At 53.0% G+C, this 20,975-nt stretch overlaps 1 protein-coding gene across 4 annotated transcripts in view; it reads right to left on the reverse strand.

Annotated features, from left to right (window-relative positions):
- Positions 1–2,489: 2,489 nt before the first annotated feature.
- LOC142473384 (catenin delta-1-like) overlaps positions 2,490–20,975 on the reverse strand; it is a 47,624-nt gene continuing 29,138 nt past the window's right edge. The window contains exons 7-10 of one of the 4 annotated variants that reach the window (XM_075580624.1): positions 3,968–4,015; positions 3,437–3,516; positions 3,229–3,314; positions 2,490–3,073 (exon numbers count right to left, since the gene is read on the reverse strand). In XM_075580624.1, the coding sequence (XP_075436739.1) occupies positions 3,252–3,314; positions 3,437–3,516; positions 3,968–4,015 (191 nt within the window). In that variant the 3' untranslated portion in view covers positions 2,490–3,073; positions 3,229–3,251. The remainder of the gene's footprint in view (positions 3,074–3,228; positions 3,315–3,436; positions 3,517–3,967; positions 4,016–20,975) is intronic. The other 3 variants (XM_075580626.1, XM_075580625.1, XM_075580627.1) reach the window with 3 other exon arrangements.

Consider the following 20,975-nt stretch of genomic DNA (forward strand, 5'->3'; position numbering starts at 1 on the left):
GAAGTATATACTATAGGATGCTGCATTCTTGCTGAAGTATATACTATAGGATGCTGCATTCTTGCTGAAGTATATACTATAGGACGCTGCATTCTTGCTGAAGTATATACTATAGGACGCTGCATTCTTGCTGAAGTATATACTATAGGGTACTGCATTCTTGCTGAAGTATATACTATAGGACGCTGCATTCTTGCTGAAGTATATACTATAGGACGCTGCATTCTTGCTGAAGTATATACTATAGGACGCTGCATTCTTGCTGAAGTATATACTATAGGACGCTGCATTCTTGCTGAAGTATATACTATAGGGTGCTGCATTCTTGCTGAAGTATATACTATAGGGTGCTGCATTCTTGCTAAAGTATATACTATAGGGTGCTGCATTCTTGGTGAAGTATATACTATAGGACGCTGCATTCTTGCTGAAGTATATACTATAGGACGCTGCATCCTTGCTGAAGTATATACTATAGGACGCTGCATTCTTGCTGAAGTATATACTATAGGGCGCTGCATTCTTGCTGAAGTATATACTATAGGACGCTGCATTCTTGCTGAAGTATATACTATAGGACGCTGCATTCTTGCTGAAGTATATACTATAGGACGCTGCATTCTTGCTGAAGTATATACTATAGGACGCTGCATTCTTGCTGAAGTATATACTATAGAAGTGTATACTATAGGACGCTGCATTCTTGCTTAAGTATATACTATAGGACGCTGCATTCTTGCTGAAGTATATACTATAGAAGTGTATACTATAGGACGCTGCATTCTTGCTTAAGTATATACTATAGGACGCTGCATTCTTGCTGAAGTATATACTATAGGACGCTGCATTCTTGCTGAAGTATATACTATAGGGTGCTGCATTCTTGCTGATGTATATACTATAGGACGCTGCATTCTTGCTGAAGTATATACTATAGGGTGCTGCATTCTTGCTGAAGTATATACTATAGGACGCTGCATTCTTGCTGAAGTATATACTATAGGACGCTGCATTCTTGCTGAAGTATATACTATAGGACGCTGCATTCTTGCTGAAGTATATACTATAGGACGCTGCATTCTTGCTGAAGTATATACTATAGGACGCTGCATTCTTGCTGAAGTATATACTATAGGACGCTGCATTCTTGCTGAAGTATATACTATAGGACGCTGCATTCTTGCTGAAGTATATACTATAGGACGCTGCATTCTTGCGTGAGCTGATCTGAAGAAATAAAGACTACTGATTTGAACTGGAAACCCGATACCTGATTATTATATCGAGAAGAGACTTTTCTAACAGCGACGAGCAGTGTTACCGTGGCAACGCGCAGCCTATTTAAGACTCCGGTCTGGCGTTGCTCCGAGGAAGAAGCGTTTTAGGACGTGAAACGTTAGTCGGAGTGTAAGGCGTCTGACATCAGCCAGGCGGCGCCAGGTCTGGCAACAGCGTCTCGGAGACAGATTACAGAGCTCTGCCGGTCTCTGCGCTATTGAGAAGGATGTGCGTATACTGTATCACACCGGGATATATTCAGCTTATGGCAGATAAACCATCCATGAGGCAGAGGGACTCCCTTCCCCCCCACCCTCCCCTCGAGGCAGAGGGACTCCCTTCCCCCCCACCCACCCCTCCGAGGCAGAGGGACTCCCTTCCCCCCCACCCTCCCCTCCGAGGCAGAGGGACTCCCTTCCCTCAAACCTCCCCCCCCCCCCCCAAGTCAGAGTGACATCTAAATTCCCCCCCCCCCAAGTTAGAGTGACTTCTTCCTTCCCTCTCCCCCAAGGCAGACTTCCTTCCCCCCCCCCTCACAGCGTCAGCCGAGCAATCACAAAATGCACAGAGCAAACGCGCGCCAAACAAATAAAACGCGTGCCGAGCAAACAAAAGACAGAGCAAACGCACGCCGAGCAAACAAAAGACAGAGCAAACGCACGCCGAGCAAACAAAAGACAGAGCAAACGCACGCCGAGCAAACAAAAGACAGAGCAAACGCACGCCGAGCAAACAAAAGACAGAGCAAACGCACGCCGAGCAAACAAAAGACAGAGCAAACGCACGCCGAGCAAACAAAAGACAGAGCAAACGCACGCCGAGCAAACAAAAGACAGAGCAAACGCGCGCCGAGCAATCACAAAACGCGCGCCGAGCAATCACAAAACGCGCGCCGAGCAATCACAAAACGCGCGCCGAGCAATCACAAAACGCGCGCCGAGCGCAAACAAAACACGAGCGTTTGCCCCGAGCAATCACGCGCCGAGCAATCACAAAAGGCGCGCCGAGCAATCACAAAAGGCGCGCCGAGCAATCACAAAACGCGCGCCGAGCAATCACAAAACGCGCGCCGAGCAATCACAAAACGCGCGCCGAGCAATCACAAAACGCGCGCCGAGCAATCACAAAACGCGCGCCGAGCGCAAACAAAACACGCGCGTTTTCCCCGAGCAATCACGCGCCGAGCAAACAAAAGACACGGAGCAAAGACGTTTTTTAAACGATTGTCTTAAAAATTTTATTTATAAAAAAAATAATCCTTGGCATCAGATTGTTATGAAAAGGGGGAGGGGGAGGGGGAGGGGAGGGGGGTGGGAGCGGGAGGGTAATTACACAGACCCCCTGATACCCCCGCCCCAGAGAAGGCCGCTGGTGATTCTAAGAAACTAAAAAAAGTGTCAGGCGACAAATTATCCGCAGCAAAAACATGAAACCAAATCACCCAGAAAGGAGCGCGCAGGGGGAGGAGCCAGTGCACAGCGCGGGGGGAGGAGCCAGTGCACAGCCCCTCCCCTGCTCTGTCTCCACAGACTATTAGTGTTGCAACATCAATCATGTCATGATATGTTAGTGTTCCCATATTTACACAGCATCAGTTACTATCGCGATATTCCAGTGTTATCGCGACATCTCTGCCCGCTTATCCCGATACCCCGAGAGGTCACCATGAGTCACACGAGACCTCCACACCGCAGCAGAGAGACAGGGGGCACGGGGACAGGCAGTGAGGGATACGAGACGCTAAGCATTTCTGGTCCGACAGTCCTCGGGACAGCAATCAAGCGAGAGCGTCACCCTGCAAAGAGAGAGACGGTCAGAGGCTGGAGAGAGACCTCACCACTGCTTTTGTAATTAATACATAGAAGAGACTGCTCATGTTACATAGACGTGAGACCGCTCATGTTACATACACATGCGAGAGACACACGTTAGACTGCTCATGTTACATACACATGCGAGAGAGAAATGTAGAATTAGACTGGCTGGTCCTCAGCATCTCCGAGATCCAAAGACCCACCAGCACTGAGAGACCGCTCCTGTGACAGAGAGACCGTTGGTGATAAAATACAGAACGTGCACAGATGTGTAGCGCGATAGAGACAGCACACATGGAAGGCTTTCAGAAGAGATTTCAAGTGTTACTGTGAGAGAGTGTTACCTTAAGAGGCTCCAGTTCTGAGACATCCCCTGAACGGTTCAGATGGCGAGTGCTGCTGTCCCCATTGTGGGCGTACGGCTCTAAAGAGACAGCCAGAGAAACAGCCGTGAACAGAATGTATTATGGCAGGGTGGCTCTAAAGAGACCGCCAGAGAAACAGCCATGAACAGAATGTATTATGGCAGGGTGGCTCTAAAGAGACCGCCAGAGAAACAGCCATGAACAGAATGTATTATGGCAGGGTGGCTCTAAACAGACAGCCAGAGACACAGCCATGAACAGAGTGTATTATGGCAGGGTGGCTCTAAAGAGACCGCCAGAGACACAGCCATGAACAGAGTGTATTATGGCAGGGTGGCTCTAAAGAGACCGCCAGAGAAACAACCATGAACAGAATGTATTATGGCAGGGTGGCTCTATAGAGACCGCCAGAGAGCGCACGATATGCGAGGCCGTTAGCAAATTGCATTATAAGAGTATGGCCAGATAGAAACATGCGCTTATTCCCGTGAGACGTGTGCTGTGCGTCACCTGCTCTGATGTCATTCAGGGGAATGTCCACATTCTCAAACTTCTTATCTGGAAAGCACGACACAGAAAGACCGCTCTGAGACACCGTACAACTGAACACACTGCCGCTGATTCCCCTAGCACTAAAGTGACCGGCAGCACAAGCTGCGTGAGAAGTGACACCTGATGATGTCATATTGCCGACACGGGCTGGCGGGGTCTCCAGTGCAAGAGTGAGTGTGTGCAAGAGTGAGTGTGTGCAAGAGTGAGTGTGTGCAAGAGTGAGTGTGTGCAAGAGTGAGTGTGTGCAAGAGTGAGTGTGTGCAAGAGTGAGTGTGTGCAAGAGTGAGTGTGTGCAAGAGTGAGTGTGTGCGTCTTTGAATGTGTTTTGCTCACAGTAGATTTACATTTCTGCAACAAGAAGTGTCTGGTTCCTACACAGAGCTGTTTTAATCTAGTTTTAATGATCTGTAAAATGATTGGTTTAAGAATTAAGGAGGGGTTAGTATAATCTGCCTGGTAACACATATTACTGCTCGGACACTCCCTAGACAGAGTGTGTATAATCATACTCTGACTTATTCTGTATTTATTCTGTACACTACTCGTCATCACCGAACCCGAAGAACAATGTACTCTCCAACAGCAAGAGGAGCGGGGACTACAGACAGGAAACTATCCCCCTCCGTGAGGCCGAAACCGGCAAGTGACGTCACGGGAGAGCGATGCCCGGTGACTCACTATTGTTGCGTTGCTATAACCGGGAGAGCGATGCCCGGTGACTCACTATTGCTGCGTTGCTGTAACCGGGAGAGCGATGCCCGGTGACTCACTATTGTTGTGTTACTATAACCGGGAGAGCGATGCCCGGTGACTCACTATTGTTGTGTTACTATAACCGGGAGAGCGATGCCCGGTGACTCACTATTGCTGCGTTGCTATAACCGGGAGAGCGATGCCCGGTGACTCACTATTGCTGCGTTGCTATAACCGGGAGAGCGATGCCCGGTGACTCACTATTGTTGTGTTACTATAACCGGGAGAGCGATGCCCGGTGACTCACTATTGTTGTGTTACTATAACCGGGAGAGCGATGCCCGGTGACTCACTATTGCTGCGTTGCTATAACCGGGAGAGCGATGCCCGGTGACTCACTATTGTTGTGTGCTATTACCGGGAGAACGATGCACGGTGACTCACTATTGCTGCGTTGCTATAACCGGGAGAGCGATGCCCGGTGACTCACTATTGCTGCGTTGCTATAACCGGGAGAGCGATGCCCGGTGACTCACTATTGTTGTGTTACTATAACCGGGAGAGCGATGCCCGGTGACTCACTATTGTTGTGTTACTATAACCGGGAGAGCGATGCCCGGTGACTCACTATTGCTGCGTTGCTATAACCGGGAGAGCGATGCCCGGTGACTCACTATTGTTGTGTGCTATTACCGGGAGAACGATGCACGGTGACTCACTATTGCTGCGTTGCTATAACCGGGAGAACGATGCCCGGTGACTCACTATTGTTGCGTTGCTATAACCGGGAGAGCGATGCCCGGTGACTCACTATTGCTGCGTTGCTATAACCGGGAGAGCGATGCCCGGTGACTCACTATTGTTGCGTTGCTATAACCGGGAGAGCGATGCCCGGTGACTCACTATTGCTGCGTTGCTATAACCGGGAGAGCGATGCCCGGTGACTCACTATTGCTGCGTTGCTATAACCGGGAGAGCGATGCCCGGTGACTCACTATTGTTGTGTTACTATAACCGGGAGAGCGATGCCCGGTGACTCACTATTGTTGTGTTACTATAACCGGGAGAGCGATGCCCGGTGACTCACTATTGCTGCGTTGCTATAACCGGGAGAGCGATGCCCGGTGACTCACTATTGTTGTGTGCTATTACCGGGAGAGCGATGCCCGGTGACTCACTATTGCTGCGTTGCTATAACCGGGAGAGCGATGCCCGGTGACTCACTATTGTTGTGTGCTATTACCGGGAGAGCGATGCCCGGTGACTCACTATTGCTGCGTTGCTATAACCGGGAGAACGATGCCCGGTGACTCACTATTGTTGTGTGCTATTACCGGGAGAGCGATGCCCGGTGACTCACTATTGCTGCGTTGCTGTAACCGGGAGAGCGATGCCCGGTGACTCACTATTGCTGCGTTGCTATAACCGGGAGAGCGATGCCCGGTGACTCACTATTGCTGCGTTGCTATAACCGGGAGAGCGATGCCCGGTGACTCACTATTGCTGCGTGCTATTACCGGGAGAGCGATGCCCGGTGACTCACTATTGCTGCGTTGCTATAACCGGGAGAGCGATGCCCGGTGACTCACTATTGTTACGTTGCTATAACCGGGAGAGCGATGCCCGGTGACTCACTATTGTTGTGTTGCTGTAACCGGGAGAGCGATGCCCGGTGACTCACTATTGTTGCGTTGCTATAACCGGGAGAACGATGCACGGTGACTCACTATTGTTGCGTTGCTATAACCGGGAGAGCGATGCCCGGTGACTCACTATTGCTGCGTTGCTGTAACCGGGAGAACGATGCCCGGTGACTCACTATTGCTGCGTTGCTATAACCGGGAGAGCGATGCCCGGTGACTCACTATTGCTGCGTTGCTATAACCGGGAGAGCGATGCCCGGTGACTCACTATTGCTGCGTTGCTATAACCGGGAGAGCGATGCCCGGTGACTCACTATTGTTGTGTTACTATAACCGGGAGAGCGATGCCCGGTGACTCACTATTGTTGTGTTACTATAACCGGGAGAGCGATGCCCGGTGACTCACTATTGCTGTGCGTTGCTATAACCGGGAGAGCGATGCCCGGTGACTCACTATTGTTGTGTTACTATAACCGGGAGAGCGATGCCCGGTGACTCACTATTGTTGTGTTACTATAACCGGGAGAGCGATGCCCGGTGACTCACTATTGCTGCGTTGCTATAACCGGGAGAGCGATGCCCGGTGACTCACTATTGTTGTGTGCTATTACCGGGAGAGCGATGCCCGGTGACTCACTATTGCTGCGTTGCTATAACCGGGAGAGCGATGCCCGGTGACTCACTATTGCTGCGTTGCTATAACCGGGAGAACGATGCCCGGTGACTCACTATTGTTGTGTGCTATTACCGGGAGAGCGATGCCCGGTGACTCACTATTGCTGCGTTGCTATAACCGGGAGAGCGATGCCCGGTGACTCACTATTGCTGCGTTGCTATAACCGGGAGAGCGATGCCCGGTGACTCACTATTGTTGTGTGCTATTACCGGGAGAGCGATGCCCGGTGACTCACTATTGCTGCGTTGCTGTAACCGGGAGAACGATGCCCGGTGACTCACTATTGCTGCGTTGCTGTAACCGGGAGAGCGATGCCCGGTGACTCACTATTGTGTTACTATAACCGGGAGAACGATGTCCGGTGACTCACTATTGCTGCGTTGCTATAACCGGGAGAGCGATGCCCGGTGACTCACTATAGTTGCGTTGCTATAACCGGGAGAGCGATGCCCGGTGACTCACTATTGCTGCGTTGCTGTAACCGGGAGAGCGATGCCCGGTGACTCACTATTGCTGCGTTGCTATAACCGGGAGAGCGATGCCCGGTGACTCACTATTGCTGCGTGCTATTACCGGGAGAGCGATGCCCGGTGACTCACTATTGCTGCGTTGCTGTAACCGGGAGAGCGATGCCCGGTGACTCACTATTGCTGCGTTGCTATAACCGGGAGAGCGATGCCCGGTGACTCACTATTGTTACGTTGCTATAACCGGGAGAGCGATGCCCGGTGACTCACTATTGCTGCGTTGCTATAACCGGGAGAGCGATGCCCGGTGACTCACTATTGCTGCGTTGCTATAACCGGGAGAGCGATGCCCGGTGACTCACTATTGTTACGTTGCTATAACCGGGAGAGCGATGCCCGGTGACTCACTATTGTTGTGTTGCTGTAACCGGGAGAGCGATGCCCGGTGACTCACTATTGTTGCGTTGCTATAACCGGGAGAGCGATGCCCGGTGACTCACTATTGCTGCGTTGCTATAACCGGGAGAACGATGCACGGTGACTCACTATTGCTGCGTTGCTATAACCGGGAGAGCGATGCCCGGTGACTCACTATTGCTGCGTTGCTGTAACCGGGAGAGCGATGCCCGGTGACTCACTATTGCTGCGTTGCTATAACCGGGAGAGCGATGCCCGGTGACTCACTATTGCTGCGTTGCTGTAACCGGGAGAGCGATGCCCGGTGACTCACTATTGCTGCGTTGCTATAACCGGGAGAACGATGCCCGGTGACTCACTATTGCTGCGTTGCTATAACCGGGAGAGCGATGCCCGGTGACTCACTATTGCTGCGTTGCTATAACCGGGAGAACGATGCACGGTGACTCACTATTGCTGCGTTGCTATAACCGGGAGAACGATGCCGGTGACTCACTATTGTTGTGTTGCTATAACCGGGAGAGCGATGCACGGTGACTCACTATTGCTGCGTTGCTATAACCGGGAGAACGATGCACGGTGACTCACTATTGCTGCGTTGCTATAACCGGGAGAGCGATGCCCGGTGACTCACTATTGCTGCGTTGCTATAACCGGGAGAACGATGCACGGTGACTCACTATTGCTGCGTTGCTATAACCGGGAGAACGATGCACGGTGACTCACTATTGCTGCGTTGCTATAACCGGGAGAACGATGCCGGTGACTCACTATTGTTGTGTTGCTATAACCGGGAGAGCGATGCCCGGTGACTCACTATTGCTGCGTTGCTATAACCGGGAGAACGATGCACGGTGACTCACTATTGCTGCGTTGCTATAACCGGGAGAGCGATGCCCGGTGACTCACTATTGCTGCGTTGCTGTAACCGGGAGAGCGATGCCCGGTGACTCACTATTGCTGCGTTGCTATAACCGGGAGAACGATGCCCGGTGACTCACTATTGCTGCGTTGCTATAACCGGGAGAGCGATGCCCGGTGACTCACTATTGCTGCGTTGCTATAACCGGGAGAACGATGCCCGGTGACTCACTATTGTTACGTTGCTATAACCGGGAGAGCGATGCCCGGTGACTCACTATTGCTGCGTTGCTATAACCGGGAGAACGATGCCGGTGACTCACTATTGTTGTGTTGCTATAACCGGGAGAGCGATGCACGGTGACTCACTATTGCTGCGTTGCTATAACCGGGAGAACGATGCACGGTGACTCACTATTGCTGCGTTGCTATAACCGGGAGAACGATGCACGGTGACTCACTATTGCTGTGTTGCTATAACCGGGAGAACGATGCCGGTGACTCACTATTGTTGTGTTGCTATAACCGGGAGAGCGATGCACGGTGACTCACTATTGCTGCGTTGCTATAACCGGGAGAACGATGCACGGTGACTCACTATTGCTGCGTTGCTATAACCGGGAGAGCGATGCCCGGTGACTCACTATTGCTGCGTTGCTATAACCGGGAGAGCGATGCCCGGTGACTCACTATTGCTGCGTTGCTATAACCGGGAGAGCGATGCCCGGTGACTCACTATTGTTGCGTTGCTATAACCGGGAGAGCGATGCCCGGTGACTCACTATTGTTGCGTTGCTATAACCGGGAGAGCGATGCCCGGTGACTCACTATTGCTGCGTTGCTATAACCGGGAGAACGATGCCCGGTGACTCACTATTGTTGCGTTGCTGTAACCGATAGAGCGATGCCCGGTGACTCACTATTGTTGCGTTGCTATAACCGGGAGAACGATGCCCGGTGACTCACTATTGTTGCGTGCTATAACCGGGAGAGCGATGCCCGGTGACTCACTATAGTTGTGTTGCTATAACCGGGAGAACGATGCCCGGTGACTCACTATTGTTTTGTTACTATAACCGGGAGAGCGATGCCCGGTGACTCACTATTGCTGCGTTGCTATAACCGGGAGAACGATGCCCGGTGACTCACTATGGTTGTGTTGCTATAACCGGGAGAACGATGCCCGGTGACTCACTATTGTTGTGTTACTATAACCGGGAGAGCGATGCCCGGTGACTCACTATTGTTGTGTTGCTATAACCGGGAGAGCGATGCCCGGTGACTCACTATTGCTGCGTTGCTGTAACCGGGAGAGCGATGCCCGGTGACTCACTATTGCTGCGTTGCTATAACCGGGAGAACACTGCCCGGTGACTCACTATTGCTGCGTTGCTATAACCGGGAGAGCGATGCCCGGTGACTCACTATTGCTGCGTTGCTATAACCGGGAGAGCGATGCCCGGTGACTCACTATTGCTGCGTTGCTGTAACCGGGAGAGCGATGCACGGTGACTCACTATTGCTGCGTTGCTATAACCGGGAGAGCGATGCCCGGTGACTCACTATTGCTGCGTTGCTATAACCGGGAGAGCGATGCCCGGTGACTCACTATTGCTGCGTTGCTGTAACCGGGAGAGCGATGCACGGTGACTCACTATTGCTGCGTTGCTATAACCGGGAGAGCGATGCCCGGTGACTCACTATTGCTGCGTTGCTATAACCGGGAGAGCGATGCCCGGTGACTCACTATTGCTGCGTTGCTGTAACCGGGAGAGCGATGCCCGGTGACTCACTATTGTTGCGTTGCTATAACCGGGAGAACGATGCACGGTGACTCACTATTGTTGTGTTGCTATAACCGGGAGAACGATGTCCGGTGACTCACTATTGTTGTGTTGCTATAACCGGGAGAGCGATGCCCGGTGACTCACTATTGCTGCGTTGCTATAACCGGGAGAACGATGCCCGGTGACTCACTATTGTTGCGTTGCTATAACCGGGAGAACGATGCACGGTGACTCACTATTGTTGTGTTGCTATAACCGGGAGAACGATGCCCGGTGACTCACTATTGCTGCGTTGCTATAACCGGGAGAGCGATGCCCGGTGACTCACTATTGTTGCGTTGCTATAACCGGGAGAACGATGCCCGGTGACTCACTATTGTTGCGTTGCTATAACCGGGAGAACGATGCACGGTGACTCACTATTGTTGTGTTGCTATAACCGGGAGAACGATGCCCGGTGACTCACTATTGCTGCGTTGCTATAACCAGGAGAGCGATGCCCGGTGACTCACTATTGTTGCGTTACTATAACCGGGAGAACGATGTCCGGTGACTCACTATTGCTGCGTTGCTATAACCGGGAGAACGATGCCCGGTGACTCACTATTGCTGCGTTGCTGTAACCGGGAGAGCGATGCCCGGTGACTCACTATAGTTGCGTTGCTGTAACCGGGAGAGCGATGCACGGTGACTCACTATTGCTGTGTTACTATAACCGGGAGAGCGATGCACGGTGACTCACTATTGCTGTGTTACTATAACCGGGAGAACACTGCCCGGTGACTCACTATTGCTGCGTTGCTATAACCGGGAGAACACTGCCCGGTGACTCACTATTGTTGTGTTACTATAACCGGGAGAGCGATGCCCGGTGACTCACTATTGCTGCGTTGCTATAACCGGGAGAGCGATGCCCGGTGACTCACTATTGCTGCGTTGCTATAACCGGGAGAGCGATGCCCGGTGACTCACTATTGCTGTGTTGCTATAACCGGGAGAGCGATGCCCGGTGACTCACTATTGTTGTGTTGCTATAACCGGGAGAGCGATGCCCGGTGACTCACTATTGTTGCGTTGCTATAACCGGGAGAGCGATGCCCGGTGACTCACTATTGCTGTGTTGCTATAACCGGGAGAGCGATGCCCGGTGACTCACTATTGTTGCGTGCTATAACCGGGAGAGCGATGCCCGGTGACTCACTATTGCTGCGTTGCTATAACCGGGAGAGCGATGCCCGGTGACTCACTATTGCTGCGTTGCTATAACCGGGAGAACGATGCCCGGTGACTCACTATTGCTGCGTTGCTATAACCAGGAGAGCGATGCCCGGTGACTCACTATTGTGTTACTATAACCGGGAGAGCGATGCCCGGTGACTCACTATTGCTGCGTTGCTATAACCGGGAGAGCGATGCCCGGTGACTCACTATTGCTGCGTTACTATAACCGGGAGAACGATGCACGGTGACTCACTATTGCTGCGTTGCTATAACCGGGAGAGCGATGCCCGGTGACTCACTATTGCTGCGTTACTATAACCGGGAGAACGATGCACGGTGACTCACTATTTCTGCGTTGCTATAACCGGGAGAGCGATGCCCGGTGACTCACTATTGCTGCGTTGCTATAACCGGGAGAGCGATGCCTGGTGACTCACTATTGTTGCGTTGCTATAACCGGGAGAGCGATGCCCGGTGACTCACTATTGCTGCGTTGCTGTAACCGGGAGAGCGATGCCCGGTGACTCACTATTGCTGCGTTGCTATAACCGGGAGAACGATGCCGGTGACTCACTATTGCTGCGTTGCTATAACCGGGAGAACGATGCCGGTGACTCACTATTGTTGTGTTGCTATAACCGGGAGAGCGATGCACGGTGACTCACTATTGCTGCGTTGCTATAACCGGGAGAACGATGCCCGGTGACTCACTATTGTTGCGTGCTATAACCGGGAGAGCGATGCCCGGTGACTCACTATTGCTGCGTTGCTATAACCGGGAGAGCGATGCCCGGTGACTCACTATTGCTGCGTTGCTATAACCGGGAGAACGATGCCCGGTGACTCACTATTGCTGCGTTGCTGTAACCGGGAGAGCGATGCCCGGTGACTCACTATTGCTGCGTGCTATAACCGGGAGAGCGATGCACGGTGACTCACTATTGCTGCGTTGCTATAACCGGGAGAACGATGCCGGTGACTCACTATTGTTGCGTTGCTATAACCGGGAGAGCGATGCACGGTGACTCACTATTGCTGCGTTGCTATAACCGGGAGAACGATGCACGGTGACTCACTATTGCTGCGTTGCTATAACCGGGAGAGCGATGCCCGGTGACTCACTATTGCTGCGTTGCTATAACCGGGAGAACGATGCACGGTGACTCACTATTGCTGCGTTGCTATAACCGGGAGAGCGATGCCCGGTGACTCACTATTGTTGCGTGCTATAACCGGGAGAGCGATGCACGGTGACTCACTATTGCTGCGTTGCTATAACCGGGAGAACGATGCACGGTGACTCACTATTGCTGCGTTGCTATAACCGGGAGAGCGATGCCCGGTGACTCACTATTGCTGCGTTGCTATAACCGGGAGAACGATGCACGGTGACTCACTATTGCTGCGTTGCTATAACCGGGAGAGCGATGCCCGGTGACTCACTATTGCTGCGTTGCTATAATCGGGAGAACGATGCCCGGTGACTCACTATTGCTGCGTTGATATAACCGGGAGAGCGATGCCCGGTGACTCACTATTGCTGCGTTGCTGTAACCGGGAGAGCGATGCCCGGTGACTCACTATTGTTGCGTTGATATAACCGGGAGAGCGATGCCCGGTGACTCACTATTGCTGCGTTGCTGTAACCGGGAGAGCGATGCCCGGTGACTCACTATTGTTGCGTTGATATAACCGGGAGAGCGATGCCCGGTGACTCACTATTGCTGCGTTGCTATAACCGGGAGAGCGATGCCCGGTGACTCACTATTGCTGCGTTGCTATAACCGGGAGAACGATGCCCGGTGACTCACTATTGCTGCGTTGCTGTAACCGGGAGAGCGATGCACGGTGACTCACTATTGTTGCGTTGCTATAACCGGGAGAGCGATGCCCGGTGACTCACTATTGTTGCGTTGCTATAACCGGGAGAACGATGCCCGGTGACTCACTATTGTTGCGTTGCTATAACCGGGAGAGCGATGCCCGGTGACTCACTATTGCTGCGTTGATATAACCGGGAGAGCGATGCCCGGTGACTCACTATTGCTGCGTTGCTGTAACCGGGAGAGCGATGCCCGGTGACTCACTATTGTTGCGTTGCTATAACCGGGAGAGCGATGCCCGGTGACTCACTATTGTTGCGTTGCTATAACCGGGAGAACGATGCCCGGTGACTCACTATTGTTGTGTTACTATAACCGGGAGAACGATGCCCGGTGACTCACTATTGCTGCGTTGCTATTACCGGGAGAACGATGCCCGGTGACTCACTATTGTTGTGTTACTATAACCGGGAGAACGATGCACGGTGACTCACTATTGCTGTGTTACTATAACCGGGAGAGCGATGCCCGGTGACTCACTATTGCTGCGTTGCTATAACCGGGAGAGCGATGCCCGGTGACTCACTATTGTTGCGTTGCTATAACCGGGAGAACGATGCCCGGTGACTCACTATTGTTGCGTGCTATAACCGGGAGAACGATGCCCGGTGACTCACTATTGTTGCGTGCTATTACCGGGAGAGCGATGCCCGGTGACTCACTATTGTTGCGTGCTATTACCGGGAGAACGATGCACGGTGACTCACTATTGCTGCGTTGCTGTAACCGGGAGAGCGATGCCCGGAGACTCACTATTGTTGTGTTGCTATAACCGGGAGAACGATGCCCGGTGACTCACTATTGCTGCGTTGCTATAACCGGGTGAGCGATGCCCGGTGACTCACTATTGTTGCGTGCTATAACCGGGAGAGCGATGCCCGGTGACTCACTATTGCTGCGTTGCTGTAACCGGGAGAGCGATGCCCGGTGACTCACTATTGTTGTGTTGCTATAACCGGGAGAACGATGCCCGGTGACTCACTATTGTTGTGTTGCTATAACCGGGAGAACGATGCCCGGTGACTCACTATTGTTGTATTACTATAACCGGGAGAGCGATGCCCGGTGACTCACTATTGCTGCGTTGCTATAACCGGGAGAACACTGCCCGGTGACTCACTATTGCTGTGTTGCTATAACCGGGAGAACACTGCCCGGTGACTCACTATTGTTGTGTTACTATAACCGGGAGAACGATGCCCGGTGACTCACTATTGCTGCGTTGCTATAACCGGGAGAACACTGCCCGGTGACTCACTATTGCTGCGTTGCTATAACCGGGAGAGCGATGCCCGGTGACTCACTATTGCTGCGTTGCTGTAACCGGGAGAGCGATGCACGGTGACTCACTATTGCTGCGTTGCTATAACCGGGAGAGCGATGCCCGGTGACTCACTATTGCTGCGTTGCTATAACCGGGAGAGCGATGCCCGGTGACTCACTATTGCTGCGTTGCTATAACCGGGAGAGCGATGCCCGGTGACTCACTATTGCTGCGTTGCTATAACCGGGAGAACGATGCCCGGTGACTCACTATTGCTGCGTTGCTGTAACCGGGAGAGCGATGCCCGGTGACTCACTATTGTTGCGTTGCTATAACCGGGAGAACGATGCCCGGTGACTCACTATTGTGTTACTATAACCGGGAGAGCGATGCCCGGTGACTCACTATTGCTGCGTTGCTGTAACCGGGAGAACGATGCCCGGTGACTCACTATTGTGTTACTATAACCGGGAGAACGATGTCCGGTGACTCACTATTGCTGCGTTGCTATAACCGGGAGAGCGATGCCTGGTGACTCACTATTGTTGCGTTGCTGTAACCGGGAGAGCGATGCACGGTGACTCACTATTGTTGCGTTGCTGTAACCGGGAGAGCGATGCCCGGTGACTCACTATAGTTGCGTTGCTGTAACCGGGAGAGCGATGCACGGTGACTCACTATAGTTGCGTTGCTGTAACCGGGAGAGCGATGCACGGTGACTCACTATTGCTGCGTTGCTATAACCGGGAGAACGATGCCCGGTGACTCACTATTGTTGCGTTGCTGTAACCGGGAGAGCGATGCCCGGTGACTCACTATTGTTGCGTTGCTGTAACCGGGAGAGCGATGCCCGGTGACTCACTATTGTTGCGTTACTATAACCGGGAGAGCGATGCACGGTGACTCACTATTGTTGCGTTGCTGTAACCGGGAGAGCGATGCCCGGTGACTCACTATTGTTGCGTTGCTGTAACCGGGAGAGCGATGCCCGGTGACTCACTATTGCTGCGTTGCTATAACCGGGAGAACGATGCCCGGTGACTCACTATTGCTGCGTTGCTATAACCGGGAGAGCGATGCCCGGTGACTCACTATTGTTGTGTTACTATAACCGGGAGAGCGATGCCCGGTGACTCACTATTGCTGCGTTGCTATAACCGGGAGAGCGATGCCCGGTGACTCACTATTGCTGCGTTGCTATAACCGGGAGAGCGATGCCCGGTGACTCACTATTGCTGCGTGCTATAACCGGGAGAACGATGCCGGTGACTCACTATTGTTGTGTTGCTATAACCGGGAGAGCGATGCACGGTGACTCACTATTGCTGCGTTGCTGTAACCGGGAGAGCGATGCCCGGTGACTCACTATAGTTGCGTTGCTGTAACCGGGAGAACGATGCCCGGTGACTCACTATTGCTGCGTTGCTATAACCGGGAGAGCGATGCCCGGTGACTGACTATTGCTGCGTTGCTATAACCGGGAGAGCGATGCCCGGTGACTCACTATTGTTGCGTTACTATAACCGGGAGAGCGATGCCCGGTGACTCACTATTGCTGCGTTGCTATAACCGGGAGAGCGATGCCCGGTGACTCACTATTGCTGCGTTGCTATAACCGGGAGAGCGATGCACGGTGACTCACTATTGTTGTGTTGCTATAACCGGGAGAGCGATGCCCGGTGACTCACTATAGTTGCGTTGCTATAACCGGGAGAGCGATGCCCGGTGACTCACTATTGCTGCGTTGCTGTAACCGGGAGAGCGATGCCCGGTGACTCACTATTGTTGCGTTGCTATAACCGGGAGAGCGATGCCCGGTGACTCACTATTGTGTTACTATAACCGGGAGAGCGATGCCCGGTGACTCACTATTGCTGCGTTGCTATAACCGGGAGAGCGATGCCTGGTGACTCACTATTGTTGCGTTGCTATAACCGGGAGAGCGATGCCCGGTGACTCACTATTGCTGCGTTGCTGTAACCGGGAGAGCGATGCCCGGTGACTCACTATTGTTGCGTTGCTATAACCGGGAGAGCGATGCCCGGTGACTCACTATTGTGTTACTATAACCGGGAGAGCGATGCCCGGTGACTCACTATTGCTGCGTTGCTATAACCGGGAGAGCGATGCCCGGTGACTCACTATTGTTGCGTGCTATAACCGGGAGAACGATGCCCGGTGACTCACTATTGTTGCGTGCTATAACCGGGAGAGCGATGCCCGGTGACTCACTATTGTTGTGTTGCTATAACCGGGAGAGCGATGCCCGGTGACTCACTATTGTTGTGTTGCTATAACCGGGAGAGCGATGCCCGGTGACTCACTATTGCTGCGTTGCTATAACCGGGAGAACGATGCCCGGTGACTCACTATTGCTGCGTTGCTGTAACCGGGAGAGCGATGCCCGGTGACTCACTATAGTTGCGTTGCTGTAACCGGGAGAGCGATGCCCGGTGACTCACTATTGCTGTGTTGCTATAACCGGGAGAACGATGCCCGGTGACTCACTATTGCTGCGTTGCTATAACCGGGAGAGCGATGCCCGGTGACTCACTATTGCTGCGTTGCTATAACCAGGAGAGCGATGCCCGGTGACTCACTATTGTGTTACTATAACCGGGAGAACGATGTCCGGTGACTCACTATTGCTGCGTTGCTATAACCGGGAGAGCGATGCCTGGTGACTCACTATTGTTGCGTTGCTATAACCGGGAGAGCGATGCCCGGTGACTCACTATTGTTGTGTTACTATAACCGGGAGAACGATGCCCGGTGACTCACTATTGCTGCGTTGCTATAACCGGGAGAGCGATGCACGGTGACTCACTATTGCTGCGTTGCTATAACCGGGAGAGCGATGCCCAGTGACTCACTATTGCTGCGTTGCTATAACCGGGAGAGCGATGCCCGGTGACTCACTATTGCTGCGTTGCTATAACCGGGAGAACGATGCCCGGTGACTCACTATTGCTGCGTTGCTATAACCGGGAGAGCGATGCCCGGTGACTCACTATTGCTGCGTTGCTATAACCGGGAGAGCGATGCCCGGTGACTCACTATTGCTGCGTTGCTATAACCGGGAGAGCGATGCCCGGTGACTCACTATTGCTGCGTTGCTATAACCGGGAGAGCGATGCCCGGTGACTCACTATTGCTGCGTTGCTATAACCGGGAGAGCGATGCCCGGTGACTCACTATTGCTGCGTTGCTATAACCGGGAGAGCGATGCCCGGTGACTCACTATTGCTGCGTTGCTATAACCGGGAGAGCGATGCCCGGTGACTCACTATTGTTGCGTTGCTATAACCGGGAGAGCGATGCCCGGTGACTCACTATTGTTGTGTTGCTATAACCGGGAGAGCGATGCCCGGTGACTCACTATTGCTGCGTTGCTATAACCGGGAGAGCGATGCCCGGTGACTCACTATTGCTGCGTTGCTATAACCGGGAGAGCGATGCCCGGTGACTCACTATTGCTGTGTTGCTGTAACCGGGAGAGCGATGCCCGGTGACTCACTATTGTTGTGTGCTATTACCGGGAGAGCGATGCCCGGTGACTCACTATTGCTGCGTTGCTATAACCGGGAGAGCGATGCCCGGTGACTCACTATTGCTGCGTTGCTATAACCGGGAGAACGATGCCCGGTGACTCACTATTGCTGCGTTGCTATAACCGGGAGAACGATGCCCGGTGACTCACTATTGCTGCGTTACTATAACCGGGAGAGCGATGCCCGGTGACTCACTATTGTTGTGTTGCTATAACCGGGAGAACGATGCCCGGTGACTCACTATTGCTGCGTTGCTATAACCGGGAGAACGATGCCCGGTGACTCACTATTGCTGCGTTGCTATAACCGGGAGAGCGATGCCCGGTGACTCACTATTGCTGCGTGCTATTACCGGGAGAGCGATGCCCGGTGACTCACTATTGCTGCGTTGCTATAACCGGGAGAGCGATGCCTGGTGACTCACTATTGCTGCGTTACTATAACCGGGAGAGCGATGCCCGGTGACTCACTATTGTTGTGTTGCTATAACCGGGAGAGCGATGCCCGGTGACTCACTATTGCTGCGTTGCTATAACCGGGAGAGCGATGCCCGGTGACTCACTATTGCTGCGTTGCTATAACCGGGAGAGCGATGCCCGGTGACTCACTATTGTTGCGTTGCTGTAACCGGGAGAACGATGCCCGGTGACTCACTATTGCTGCGTTGCTGTAACCGGGAGAACGATGCCCGGTGACTCACTATTGCTGTGTTGCTATAACCGGGAGAGCGATGCCCGGTGACTCACTATTGTTGCGTTGCTATAACCGGGAGAGCGATGCCCGGTGACTCACTATTGCTGCGTTGCTGTAACCGGGAGAACGATGCCCGGTGACTCACTATTGCTGCGTTGCTGTAACCGGGAGAACGATGCCCGGTGACTCACTATTGCTGTGTTGCTATAACCGGGAGAGCGATGCCCGGTGACTCACTATTGCTGCGTTGCTGTAACCGGGAGAACGATGCCCGGTGACTCACTATTGCTGCGTTGCTGTAACCGGGAGAACGATGCCCGGTGACTCACTATTGCTGTGTTGCTATAACCGGGAGAGCGATGCCCGGTGACTCACTATTGTTGCGTTGCTATAACCGGGAGAGCGATGCCCGGTGACTCACTATTGTTGCGTGCTATTACCGGGAGAGCGATGCCCGGTGACTCACTATTGCTGCGTTGCTATAACCGGGTGAGCGATGCCCGGTGACTCACTATTGCTGCGTTGCTATAACCGGGAGAGCGATGCCCGGTGACTCACTATTGCTGCGTTGCTATAACCGGGAGAACGATGCCCGGTGACTCACTATTGCTGCGTTGCTATAACCGGGTGAGCGATGCCCGGTGACTCACTATAGTTGCGTTGCTGTAACCGGGAGAGCGATGCCCGGTGACTCACTATTGCTGCGTTGCTATAACCGGGAGAGCGATGCCCGGTGACTCACTATTGCTGCGTTGCTGTAACCGGGAGAGCGATGCCCGGTGACTCACTATTGCTGTGTTACTATAACCGGGAGAGCGATGCCCGGTGACTCACTATTGCTGCGTTGCTATAACCGGGAGAACGATGCCCGGTGACTCACTATTGTTGCGTGCTATTACCGGGAGAACGATGCACGGTGACTCACTATTGCTGCGTTGCTGTAACCGGGAGAGCGATGCCCGGTGACTCACTATTGCTGCGTTGCTGTAACCGGGAGAACGATGCCCGGTGACTCACTATAGTTGTGTTGCTATAACCGGGAGAGCGATGCCCGGTGACTCACTATTGCTGCGTTGCTATAACCGGGAGAGCGATGCCCGGTGACTCACTATTGCTGCGTTGCTGTAACCGGGAGAGCGATGCCCGGTGACTCACTATTGCTGCGTTGCTATAACCGGGAGAGCGATGCCCGGTGACTCACTATTGTTACGTTGCTATAACCGGGAGAGCGATGCCCGGTGACTCACTATTGCTGCGTTGCTGTAACCGGGAGAGCGATGCCCGGTGACTCACTATTGCTGCGTTGCTATAACCGGGAGAGCGATGCCCGGTGACTCACTATTGTTGCGTTGCTGTAACCGGGAGAGCGATGCCCGGTGACTCACTATTGCTGCGTTGCTATAACCGGGAGAGCGATGCCCGGTGACTCACTATTGCTGTGTTGCTATAACCGGGAGAGCGATGCCCGGTGACTCACTATTGCTGCGTTGCTATAACCGGGAGAGCGATGCCCGGTGACTCACTATTGCTGCGTTGCTGTAACCGGGAGAGCGATGCCCGGTGACTCACTATTGCTGCGTTGCTATAACCGGGAGAGCGATGCCCGGTGACTCACTATTGCTGCGTTGCTATAACCGGGAGAGCGATGCCCGGTGACTCACTATTGTTGCGTTGCTATAACCGGGAGAGCGATGCCCGGTGACTCACTATTGTTGCGTTGCTATAACCGGGAGAGCGATGCCCGGTGACTCACTATTGTTGCGTTGCTATAACCGGGAGAGCGATGCCCGGTGACTCACTATTGTTGCGT

This window comes from Ascaphus truei (assembly GCF_040206685.1).
Source record: "Ascaphus truei isolate aAscTru1 chromosome 8 unlocalized genomic scaffold, aAscTru1.hap1 SUPER_8_unloc_1, whole genome shotgun sequence".
NCBI classification, from domain to species: Eukaryota; Metazoa; Chordata; class Amphibia; order Anura; family Ascaphidae; genus Ascaphus; species Ascaphus truei.